Genomic DNA, 12,428 nt, shown 5'->3' with positions numbered 1-12,428 from the left:
TAAAAAACAATATATCTTCATCCTATTGCCATAGGATATTGCCTTAGGACAAGCTCTCATTGAAATGTTTCCTACAAACTATTTTTGCTGCTATACTAATCCCATGAGTAAAAAGTGTCCACAAATAACCAGTGGTGCTTCCCGATTTCCTCATCCTTGCCACAAAATTACTGTTACTCCTCTACAGGTTAATCAAGCCCAGTTTTCTGCTGCCTTTATTCCTTACGCCTGCACAAAATGGAGAGAAGATGCCTACTAAGAACAAGACAATTTTTATTTGAAGTGAGGAAAGTAAGCATACACAATATCAAACAGTTGAGAATCAGGCTCATCAGTTTTCCAGTTCCCTTAGAGATCAATCCTAAACTACCTTGATCAGGACTGCATTCTCCTCCTTACCAAAAGAAAACAACTCTTCAACATACATATCCCACCACTTTAGCCAGTGAGCATAAAAACTCACATGGTAGGGAGGAAAGAAACACCCTAAAAACACAACTAGGCAATAGTACAGTCAGCACTCTGTCACTACAAGATGGTAATGAGCAATGAAGGTTTTTTGAATAAATAAATGAAGGCATCAGTTCTGCATGTAATATATGGAAACTTCACTTTCAAAATTTCTAGCAAAAGCTAGATCCCTAGAACTAGGAATGGTAACATTGCTTAACAGTATGTACCAAGATCCAAAGAACCTAGCACCATGAGCTATCAAGGAAAATCCCAGRTACCAAGTTTGCATTGCCATATGAAATGGAAAAAGTAAACACAGAGTATTTTTGTACTCAAGGAATATAATAATAGTTTATTTTTACACTCAAAGAAATGTTCTATGCCACAGACATACTTCGATAAACACTATTTTTGGAATCTTAACTCAGCAACTTTCTCCCTTTACAATAATGTGCTTTTTCAGCGCTTTTATTTGACAGAAAGGAAATCTAACTTAGCCATTTCCACCAAAAAGTTTTCAATAATAATATCTGATTTTACATACACAGCAGCAGCAAGGAGACATACTTGGTTCACATGCAATAAATATCCATAAGTTTGTCTTCCCTGACACACAGAAAGCCTAGGCTTTGTCTCTGCTCTCCCTCTTGGAATTATCATTTGTTAAACAAGAGACCAGAGCTTCTTCACCAACCGCAAACTGCACCTCTGAAGTGAACCTTCATATCAGAGAAAATGTATCTCTGGCCACTACAGTAGAAATTATATCATAAATATTTTAAAGCATTATGTTGAAGATTTAAGTTTCTTAAAAGTCTCATGAGGTGTGAGTTAGCATTTCAGTTTGAATAAAGGGTGAGCTTTTGTAGTGAACCACCCCAAATCCCTAGCTGCACCATGGTTTGGTTCACATCATGGAGTAGTCTCAGAGCTCCAGAGCTGGACTCCCTTCTGACGAAACCGACCCAGAAGATGCACTCAAGGAGTGCACCTAGCATGCCCCAACCGCCAACATGTGTTCAGCCTCAGCTGTTGCTCCTAAAATAACAAATCTTTAATTGCAGCTTTACATAAAAGTGATGATTATTTTAATTAGTAGTCAGATGGAAAAATCAGTTCTAACATATGGACTTTTGTTTTAAAAGGTGTAAATATGATTTGCAATTAAAAGAGGAAAAAGTTCAGACAAGCAATGTATTTTTTCCCCTAATTCCAAGAAAAAGAGACATAAGATTATTTCATTAACCAAAGGACAGGGATACAGGCTCACAGATGGATTAAAATATATCCCCCCTTAGGCAGACTTGAGAACCCACAGCTAGCTTAATTAGAAGCAAAGAAAATTTGAGAGAACTGGAAAGAACAGCAGGAAAGTAACTTGCATACCACATCAGTTTAACAGGCCAAAGCCTAGAGTAACCGCAAATTCCTGAACTGACGCAGCACCAGGAGAGGGGAGCCAAATTTCAAAAGGACCCACGTACTGGCAGCTCATACACACTGAGACTGAACACATACCATGTTTGCTCCAGCTGTGCCTCGTCTGTTCTCCAGCCAGACTGGCCTCTATATGTGGCCAGCTGTGCCAGTGGGCTGGTGCCGTTTCAGCAGCCCAGCAGATGATGTTGGTACCAGGATGCTGCAGGTAAATCAGAAAAGGGGGGCTGGGAGCACTGGGGGAACAGTGGGAAGTGAAGCAAAAACTTACAAACCTAATTATATAAAAATCCTATTTCATTTTGTATATATAAAACAATTTCACTCTTTTCCTCTCAACAGGTGCCAGAAGGAATGAACAATCTTAGTTAAATTCAAATGCCCATGGAAAACTAATATTTCCTTAGCTGAAAAGCAATTTGGATGACAAGTCCCATGCTACAACAGACGGTGTTACTGAAGCAGAAGTGATGACAAACCTAACTCCTGCTTTGTGCTACGATAGCTTTGTTTGTTTACAGCACTTACTTTGTTTTTTAAATACTTAAAATGAAAGAAACAAGTAAAAATGAAGTGGTTAGCTGAAGAGTTCCTGGAATTGTTTTATAATGTAGGATAAGCTTTAGAAATTTACACATGGGTCTACATTTTTTGGCAGAAAATAATACCTGGTGGTCCAGGCAATTTACTGGACGTTAGGGGCAGCTTTCTATTGCAAAGTGACCTGTCCCACCTGCTTGACTCGCAGGTGATTCAGGGAGGAGCCTACAGGGCCTGCTCAGAGAGGCTGTGTGTATGCAGAGTTGTGCGGACGTTGAGACCCTACCTGTACCCCTTGAGCAGGCTGGACTCAAGTCTTAGCCTGGGCCCTCTTAGCAGGGCTCCCTAGCTGAAACACAGCTTCACATAGACGCAACAGCGCTCTTCCTGTATGGCAAGGCACACGGCAGAGCRCAGGACTGGCAGCATTCAAACAGGGCAACAACAGGTCACAGGGAGAAAGAAACCTAAAATGCCAGCAAAAAAAACTAGGGACATTGAGATTCACAGTAGAAGGAAGGGCAGGACAGGAGGGAAAGGTGCCCCCAGGGCTCACATCACAGCCAGAGGAGAAAACACTGCAAAGTTAGTGCATCCATTTTGAAGGCCAGATGCATCTCTTTGCTAGAAAAACAAATAAAAATAAAAGAAATGCTAGGAAAAACACTACACCATTCAGATTTCAGAAAACACAGTAGAACAGGCAGAAGAAGCTGGGTCTCCCTCTACTATAAATCTCAAGTTGCACAGTGCCACTCATGAATTCAGCATTCATCCAAACACAGCTTTGGATTAGTTACTAGAACTTCACAAGGAGACATTGTTCTTGGCCACATGTGGCCTGAAGAAGGGGAGAGAAAGTGAAGGAAATTGCTTCTTTCAGATAAATACAAGATGCTGAATTCAGCCAAAAAACATTTTGAGAAGAACTTGACTGAGTATGTGCCCTTGTTAACAATCTCCAGAATACTTCTTCATCTGTTTTGGCCTTACAATAGCATGTTCCCAGTTTGATTGCTTATATATTGGAGAGGTTGTGGTGCAGCATTTAAAAGAGAAAAAAAAAAGCCTCTTGGCACTTCTCTCTCTGAATCTTGGGGAACTTTCTTTTTGAATTCTTGAAAAACACTCAACTTTGCCTCCTTGTAGTGCTCTTAAAGGGGTTATTATTACAAGACATGGTGTTATGACTTTATCTAATCTGTAGTTCCCAAGAAACAGAAGGGGTTTCTTGCAGTTTTAGATCGATAAAAGTACATGCACTACAATATAAATATTACTGGACCATTTCAACAGCTGAAGGATACCTTTTACCTATAAAATGTTCTAAAGATCTTTCAGATGGGAAGCAAAAAAACAGGTTTGTGGCTAGCTTATTGCAACCACAATTTTTAACCATACTTGGCAAGATGATAATTGGTTTCTAACATGGAGACAATTTGAGGATCTCTCCTAAGAAGAAAGAACTGCCACACTACATGGTAACACAGACCTCATGTAGCTACTGTCAGGTCTTCTACAGCAAAGGGAGATGTTGTTGGTAATTTTATTTCCTATCCACTTACCATTTCTGTCCTAGATAACTAATCCTAGACATTAAACAAAAATCATCAAGTCCTCTACTGTCACCAAACAGCCCTACTACAAACAGCAATATTTTTTCCAAAGTATATTAAAATTCATCCTTTCTTGCCCTTATTCAGAACTAGGATGCCTGAGTCCCCAGGCTGTTTCATTCACTCCATAGCTATAGTATTGCACTGTAAAGAAAAGCAGGCTGCCCACAATCTCTGCTCAAAGGTTCCCTTCAAGGTCCATTGTTTTCGCCCCTGACAACATAGCAACTGCTTGCCATCTCTGGAACAAGGAACAGCCAGCATGCTGCCAGCAAGAGAACACTGATTTAATTCATGCTGGGATTTTACCAATTCTATCTTGTCAGTAAGCTTTAATAACCAGCTGTAACAAGCTTAAAATGTTAATCCACTGGAAAGTACCCATTTTTAACCTATCAGTATTATTCATGTTGCAAGATCACCTAGAAATCACACCATAAAGTGGCTTCCATTATTTTAGCTAATTTAATTTGTTGCAAACAGAACAGGCAACAATCCCCATCCAAAAGGGGTCCCAATCTAAAAAAAAAAAAAGATACAGTTCAGGGAAAACTGTGAAGTTCCACTCTTTATTCACCTGAGCAAAGTGGGATAGAGTAGCATGACCTCCAGAGATCCCTTCCCCAATAAATTATTCTATGATTTTATGATTCCATGATCAGAAGGAGGATACTTTCTTGTATAAAGACTAATACATTTCCAGGACGTTTTGGAAAGCTGCCATAATCTCATTATCAGTCACTCATACATATGTGCATACATAAACACATACACCCAAAAAGTAAAGGTTCTGGTTAACGAAGTAGCGTTATACAAATTGCAAGAATGTAAGACTTTCCTTCAAACACTTGGAAGTCTTTCATTGACTCTTTACCTTTCATCTCTTGCCCTTCTAACATGCTGCTCCCCCAGCAACGCCATATTTTCCATCAATCAACCAAAAAGGCAATGCAACTTTAACAACAGTGCTCCAGACACTGACTGGCACAAGGCACCACATCCAGCAGAGTCCATACAGCAGAGCACATCAGTAGGACAGACAAGGAGATACACAGCTGGTGATCAAGAGAAAACAGGAGGAGGGATAGAGAAAAGAGAATCCATCCTGCCTACAGAACTACCTGTTTTCTGTTAGAGACAAGACAGACAGACGTAGGCATCAGAGAGTGGCAGAAGTGACAAACGAGGCTTGAATACCTCCCTTATTATAGGAAAATTTTGACTAACTGATCCCTCCCCCCACATAAGAAAACCTCTGTGAAGGTAAACAAAGAAAGGACAGAAAGGACATTTCACAAAAAAAAAGCTTCCTGGCAGTATCTAAATTTGAAATTACTTTGGGGAATGACACTTCACCTCCGATTCTAGATTAAGGATTCAGCACCTCTAAACAAACATGCATTTGGCATCTGTTTCTCCTCTCTTTTCATTTAATTCTGAAATAACTGTAATGCCAGTACCCAGACCTGATAAACAGGCTTTACTACCTTCAGTCTCCACCTCTGTTCCTTGTCTCTAAATTTTCCGCTACATGCTAAAATGAATTTCCATAAACAGTCTGGCAAACAGAAGATCTAAAAAGTAGCTTTCAAATGAACACCTCTACAGAGCACCAGAAGTAAGGACTGAATAGATCAGCGTTCAGATCAGCTTACAGTTTTCAGGTGATTGACGGATTTAGATTGTCATATTCTTTGATGATACCAAATAAGACTATTTTGAAAATGTAACATTTTTCAAAAAAATTCTGAAACATATTCTACTCTCTATTCATTATTATTAAGCTTACTAGAAAACTATAAACATTAGAAAATACACTGTAAACCTTGCTACATTTGTGGAGCTTCTCTCACAAGGAAAAACAGGTTATATTGACGCTTCATCAGGAAATACACTAATATAGTTGTGAATAGTATCTGAATACAAAATATTTTTGAGAAGGCATTTTAAACAGGCAGTCTTGGTTTCTTTAGGGGAATATGGAACAAGAATTAATCAAAAAAATGCTTTCAAGCAACAACACAGGCAGCAGAGCTGTCCTCTGCACATAGCCTGATACAACTGACATTACTGCATTTCTCAGACTTTTTGAAGCATCACAGATGGTAATGCTTGCATACTTCTTGTACTGTTGAGATGTGACCATGGTGCATGTTCCATCTGAAATGGTAGAATCAAGTGCGCATTCAAGTGCCTGTCCAGGCCACTTCCCAATCCCAGACTGAAGCACAACCCAAAGCCATACCACCCCTGCCCACTTGCTAGCCTAGCCTTCTGTAGAATGAAAACATGGGAGCACATATTAAAAAGAAACCATGGTATTATCCAGACAGGACACATGATCCCAGTTTATGCTATGGCACACAATCAGGGTCAGATTAGCTATAGCCAATGATTTTTCTTTGGGTAAAGAGTTACTGGGCAACTACTGAGAGGAATAAATGGTCTGTGTTGCCCTGAAAATATGCCAACCAAAAAGAGAACAATGTTACAAAATACAGCACCTCTTACTTTTATAAACTTCATGTACCTTTTCAATGCTACTTCATGTAAGGGGCTTTATTACCACAGTTTAAGCAGTCAAGTTTGCGTTTCTCATCTCTTAAAGCCCTTGCTACTCAGTTGGCTCCAACCAGGCAGGCTCCTGCTCAGACTACAGCTCAAGTTCAGGAGGGTGGGCATGGAGAAGGGTCCATCTCACCCATGGTACTCAGTCCAGCTCTGAGGCATGAGCGCGCATTACCCGAACTCTCATCTCAGCCAGCAGGCCACTGCCCAAAGCTTACTACACGCTTTTAGCTCACCAATAACTATGTCAAATTTTAAAAAAGCTATGCTAAAAGACAGTATGTACCTGTCACCCTTTTACTTTATGCCTGGACTCTTCTCCATATCTTTTCTCTCTGTGCCTCAACTTATCTTTTTCAGCAGTGTAAGCTTTCTGAGTTGGAAAAAAATCACTAGATAAAGTAAGTTTTGTTACCAATCAGGAAACTAAAAAAGCTCACTTCTGTAATATAAAACTACATATGGTAAGAAAAGTAAGTAAAGCACTAGGAGATCGAAAAATACATTTTTAAGAAATCATCATTTCAACTTATTTAGAAAGCAGAGTGAGAACTACACAGACCTTATTTCTAAAGTGTTCAGAATAATTATGTTCAAAGCAGATTACTGCTTCATCTAGACTAATCAGCTTAGTTCTAGGAAAATGACCATTACAGTAAAAAGTCACCTACATTCTACTCCAATATATAGAATTACAAGTTCATATCCTCACTAATGGTCTGATATATTTTGCCTCCAWAAACATTTGATTTTAGCCGATCTCAGATATTTATGGTAGCCTTGAGAATGAAGTTCTTTAAAAAAAACAACACACACAAATCTCAGATCAGAAACAAAAATGAAAATGTTCTGAAAGAATAACAAAGCACAGGGGAAAAGAACTAATGTGCAGCCAGCAGCTTCAGAACCAAACACCCACTCACAACTGGCAATGTATAAGTTGTAAAGAACAAAAATGCCTGCCCACAAATGACACGGGAACTAAAGGCTGAAATGTGAGTCACAGGGAGAAAAAACACTTACCTATGAATAGAAAAAGAAGCAATGGATCTAATAAGGGATGCCACTGCTCCAACTTTAGCAGCCTCCACTGCTCCCCGTGATCTGTATTGCACGGTTTCACTGTAAGTGATGAAAGGCTGGTTGTAGACAACAATCTTCCCCTTGGCCTCTTGAGCTCTTCTGTGGAGTTCATCAAAAGAAGTTACCACTAGGACTTCCGCTGTAATTCCTGAAAGAAAGTATTACAGTGGTTTTACATAGTTTTACATAACCCTCCTTAAGCCAGTTTTATCCTGACAGAAAAGCACGGACTGTACAGAATAGAGGAAATCAGACCTAAACACCTAACTTCTTACTGGAAAAGGAAGACCATGTAAAATGCTTCATCAGAGATTGGTACTAAATAGCTGCAATAACACCCTGAAATGAATACACACAGTTCCATAAACCATGCTATCAGCTTGGTGTTAGAACATAACCTGAAGGGCAAGGAGAATACACGGGGGAACGCTGTTCTCTAAATGTGCTTTAAATGCTTGACTGCAATCATTTACAGCACAAAAACATTCGGAAAAGCTGCCTATGGGATTAATAAAAAAAGACAGGAATCTTTCCATGCAATTGTTTTGATATGTTGCTAAACAACTTAAGCTAACTTCAGAAAAATGAAAGCACATATTTTTAGACTGAAATGTATACAAAATGATTTAATTCATAAATGACATGAAATTACGGTTTTATAGTTTCAAAAAAAATTTACAGTATGTTTATAAGTCAGAAGACCTTTGTATTTAATTCAGGAGACTACAGTTTTATTGTATCTCCTTCTGGGGGCTTTCCCAGGGATCCATCCTTTTCCARTTATGATACAGACAACACAGGCAGATACTTTTGAAAAAATAATCACTCATGGTAAGTTAGATCCAACTCAGCTGTTTGTTTTTAATAGTTGGAATAGTTTTAAATTGCTATGTTCTCTCTCTTGAAAAAACAAAGGAATTTATAGATAACTAGTTTTTCCTAAAGCCAGAGAAAGTTTCTAACTTTTTAGAACATTAATTTAAGAGCTATATTTCATAGCTTTTAAGAAGTAATTCATAAAAATGACCGCTATGCTTAAAATCTAATTTTGCTGATTGGTTACAAAAATAAGTGGAAACTGTTAAACAACACGGGCTAAGGCTTTTCTTCTAAATATAGAAGAAGTAATGGATGCCTGAAATTTTAGTGCTGCACATTTCACCTAAAAGCCACAAAATACGTCAGTGAAAACTTAAACTAGTAACAAATGTCTAGGAAAAATTTGTGGAAGAAGTCAAACTAGTATGTTTTTAAAAAGAGAATAATTCTCCTTGAAAGTCCTTAGATGTTTTGTTATAAAACATTAAAAAAATTATTTAGAGAAGATTTTAAAGTCTTATATTGAGACTGTAACACATGAGAAGAACTGACGGAAAAAAAAAGATCAYCTCTCCCAGCATCAGTGTAGTTCGTGGCTTCTTTAAGATCAAACTACAGTGTACTTCAAAACTTAAAGAAACTGTTTCATACAAAAAAAAGTCTGTTTTGGGGGGCAAGAGACTCTGTAGTACTGCTACAAGAAAAACACATGAGTTTTAGCTACAGGACTAACCTAGTGTGAGAGGGGTAAAATTTTTAACTGAATAACTATTCAGATTCTTAGCTTTATAAAAAGAGCCACAGAAGACCAAACCAGAAGATCACCTTCAAATTTTACTTAAGTTACTGTTGACAGGTAGGTGAGTGTGTTAACAGACTCCAGCTGCTTCTAATGAACTACTGGTTCAACTATCCACCTAAGGAACATCCCAGTGACAGGATCATTCTGGGTATGGAACTGTGCCACTGGAAACAAAGCCAGGCATCTGCAAAATTTCATTTTCCACAAGAAAAGTCAAGGTCTCAGTAGGTTGATACTGCAATCCATATTTCATATTAGCTTTTGAGACTAGCTCACTCCAACGCTCCAGTTGGATTCTGTAGCAAGCACTGGACTGGCATACATTGTATTAGTGATTGCAAGGACTGTAACTGCTCTTGACGTTGCTTTACTGTGTTAATGAACAACCACCAACTCCGGATGCTTTCTAAAGAGTGCTACAGACAGCTAGCAACTGTCTATAATCCTCAAGAAAAAACATGGAGAAGTACACTTTTTTATCACCCCCCCTAGAAGGCAGGCATCGGGAGTTACTTTGTACAGTGAGCTTTATGGGAATTACAACTAAGAGAAATAATGCAGAGCTGCAATCTCAGTATCTCCGTTTCTGAATGTTCCCAAAAAAGCTAAATAAAGCAATCAGTTGACAAAACAAAACAAAGGTTCTCTCTGCATGTTTAACTTAATGGCAGCATGATATATTTAAGGCATCAATTACAGTGCTTTCTATAATAAAACAAAACTTGTGTAACTTCTGACTAATTCAGTGTCTCATTAGCACTTTAGTTCCACTTTATACCATTTCAGTCTCATCTATTACAGTGAAAAGAGGAATGCTTATTTTAAATAATTACCTGAACACACACATACCACACTAAGACCTCCTGTGAGTAGACAGGAATGAAACAAAAAGTCCAACAGTTTATCTCAAAGGAGACTGGAGTATTTTTTTAATGGGGAATGGCTCACCTTACTGAGCCTTTTAGTTAATTAACTGAAGTCTACCCCTAACGACTCCTAACAATTTAGTGCCTCATGGCTCTCCTTTTCACATCTGAAGATGTTCTATCTATCTCTTACTCCTACCATTATCAGATGCAGAAGTTGGTTGTGTATTACAGAAYGGGATCATCCAGAACACCCATGCAAGGAGGCAGCTCAATTGTCTGCTTACTTAGGCAAAATATAAAGATTATAACCCACACAATCCAACGGCTCAATATGGACCATTTTAGGAATTAGCTATGTAAAGAGCATTAAGTGTAGAAGACAGGATTAAGAACATAAATTAGGCCAAGTGTATAAAGCTGAAGACTATATATTTGTTCTTGCCAGGTGAAACATTATAATATCATTGAGTTGGGCCAGTAAGCAAAAGAATTTATTTAATACTATCTATTTCATCTCATTTTTCATATTAAGTAGTAAATTATACTATGTCATTTTTGAGAATTAGGGTAGAGGAAAGGAGTTAATGGTGGGAACAAGCAGGCAACTTTCAACTACCAGTGAAATCAGTATTATGAAGCCTTCTGTACACAGAAGTGCACGTTTCTATCTATACACTTGGCTAGGCCACAACTTTGATGATCACAATGACAATTGAAATAAATGGCACAGTATGCATTAGCAAAGTCTAAAATCCTTCACAGGCAGGATGAAGGCAAGATTGATTATAGTTACTCTATAATAGCTACAGAAAATCCAAAAAAACACCCCCAAAAACTACCTGTAAATCAGCTGTCTGCAGTGCTGCCATACATCAGAAGTCTGATTCTTGGTGTGAACAATTCTGTCTCGAGAGTCATCTCCCAGCACCTGCTTACCTGCCAGGAATCATACTCCTAGCAGATTAGTTTAAAGGGAATTCCCCAAAAGATAATTTATTCTCCACAAGATTAAGACACCTAAATATTTAAACCATTTTAGTATCTGGAGTTACACATCTATCTGTGTTACTAATAGGTTTCAGAGACCACTAAGAAAAACAGAAGAATTCACCTGGGAATTCACAAGGGAAACCTCATATGGAATACTGTTGCTGGTTTTGGCCACACCAGGCCAAGACACACCAGGGCAAGACACAGTATCAGGAATTCCTAAGATTTGGAGACCCAGTCTCCGTTGGTTTTTATTTATTATGATCCTGCAAACACTCAGCTTTTAAATATATACAAATTCAACCTAGTCAGTTACAACCAAAAGCTATATTTAAAAAAGAATTTAGCAAAGCCAGAAAAAAATCATTTGCATACTGTTTAATAGTGTTGGATACTAATTTCCTGATCACTTAATTAAGACCAATCTTACTCTTTTCTTTTCCTTTTTTTTTCTGCCGTCTAATTTTTGTTATCCACTTGAACAGGAACAGTTCCTTGGAGACCCAGTTCTAAAAACATTTGCAGCCATCATTAATTTGACAACAAATTTTTGTGTAACAGCAAGTGAACAACTCCACCCTACAAACCTTCCAAAACTCATTTACTTCACACTGTGCTACCACGAGAATTATGATTTCTCTTACAAATCACACAATGGAACAGCAATGCTGATGATCCATACCTACTGGAGCTACCATTGACAAATAAATAATCTGACGGGCAAAGCAATTTTTGCTCAAAACAATAAAAGTACCTTATTTATAGGTCTAGACATAACAAAGCTGGAGACTACATTAGCTAAGTCTCCCCTAAAATTTCCTGTGTGTTAGATATTTGAAAATTTTGCACCCTCCAGATAAAATATTGCCCAAAATACCAACAGTCAATGACGTATCTGATTGCTCTKGTACTGGTGGGGATTCTGAAACTGGGGAAGAGCAAATCTGAAATGCCCCCTGCTTCTGCAGTCACAACAGCAAGAGGAAAAGAGTTTTACCCCCCATCCCTTTCATCAGAAGAGGGCCAGACACCAGCACCAGGAAATCAAGACACTTCTTCATGGTAGGAAGAAGATGAAGAAAGAATAGGAGCAGCAACACACCATGAGAGCAATGTGAGGAGCCTCCCTGACGATCGCTGCCCTGCAGAACAAGGACATCAGACTCTGCTATTTCCCCATTTCTTGCCTACTGCATGGCTGCCACAGTTTCTCAGATTTCTCCATTTCCATCTCAGCTCTTCCACAAAGCT

At 38.5% G+C, this 12,428-nt stretch overlaps 1 protein-coding gene across 6 annotated transcripts in view; it reads right to left on the bottom strand.

Annotated features, from left to right (window-relative positions):
- Positions 1 to 12,428, bottom strand: part of CPQ (carboxypeptidase Q) — a 168,168-nt gene that overhangs the window by 128,000 nt on the left and 27,740 nt on the right. For 5 of the 6 annotated variants that reach the window (XM_026060130.1, XM_026060129.1, XM_026060128.1 and 2 more), the window contains one exon: positions 7,638 to 7,845. The exons of the other annotated variant lie outside the window; for it this stretch is intronic. In XM_026060130.1, coding sequence (XP_025915915.1) covers positions 7,638 to 7,845 — 208 coding nt within the window. The remainder of the gene's footprint in view (positions 1 to 7,637; positions 7,846 to 12,428) is intronic. 6 annotated transcript variants of the gene reach the window in all.

Source organism: Apteryx rowi, unplaced genomic scaffold, assembly GCF_003343035.1.
Source record: "Apteryx rowi isolate R43461 unplaced genomic scaffold, aptRow1 scaffold_165, whole genome shotgun sequence".
Taxonomy (NCBI): Eukaryota; Metazoa; Chordata; class Aves; order Apterygiformes; family Apterygidae; genus Apteryx; species Apteryx rowi.
This window is presented reverse-complemented; position numbering and strand designations above follow the sequence as displayed.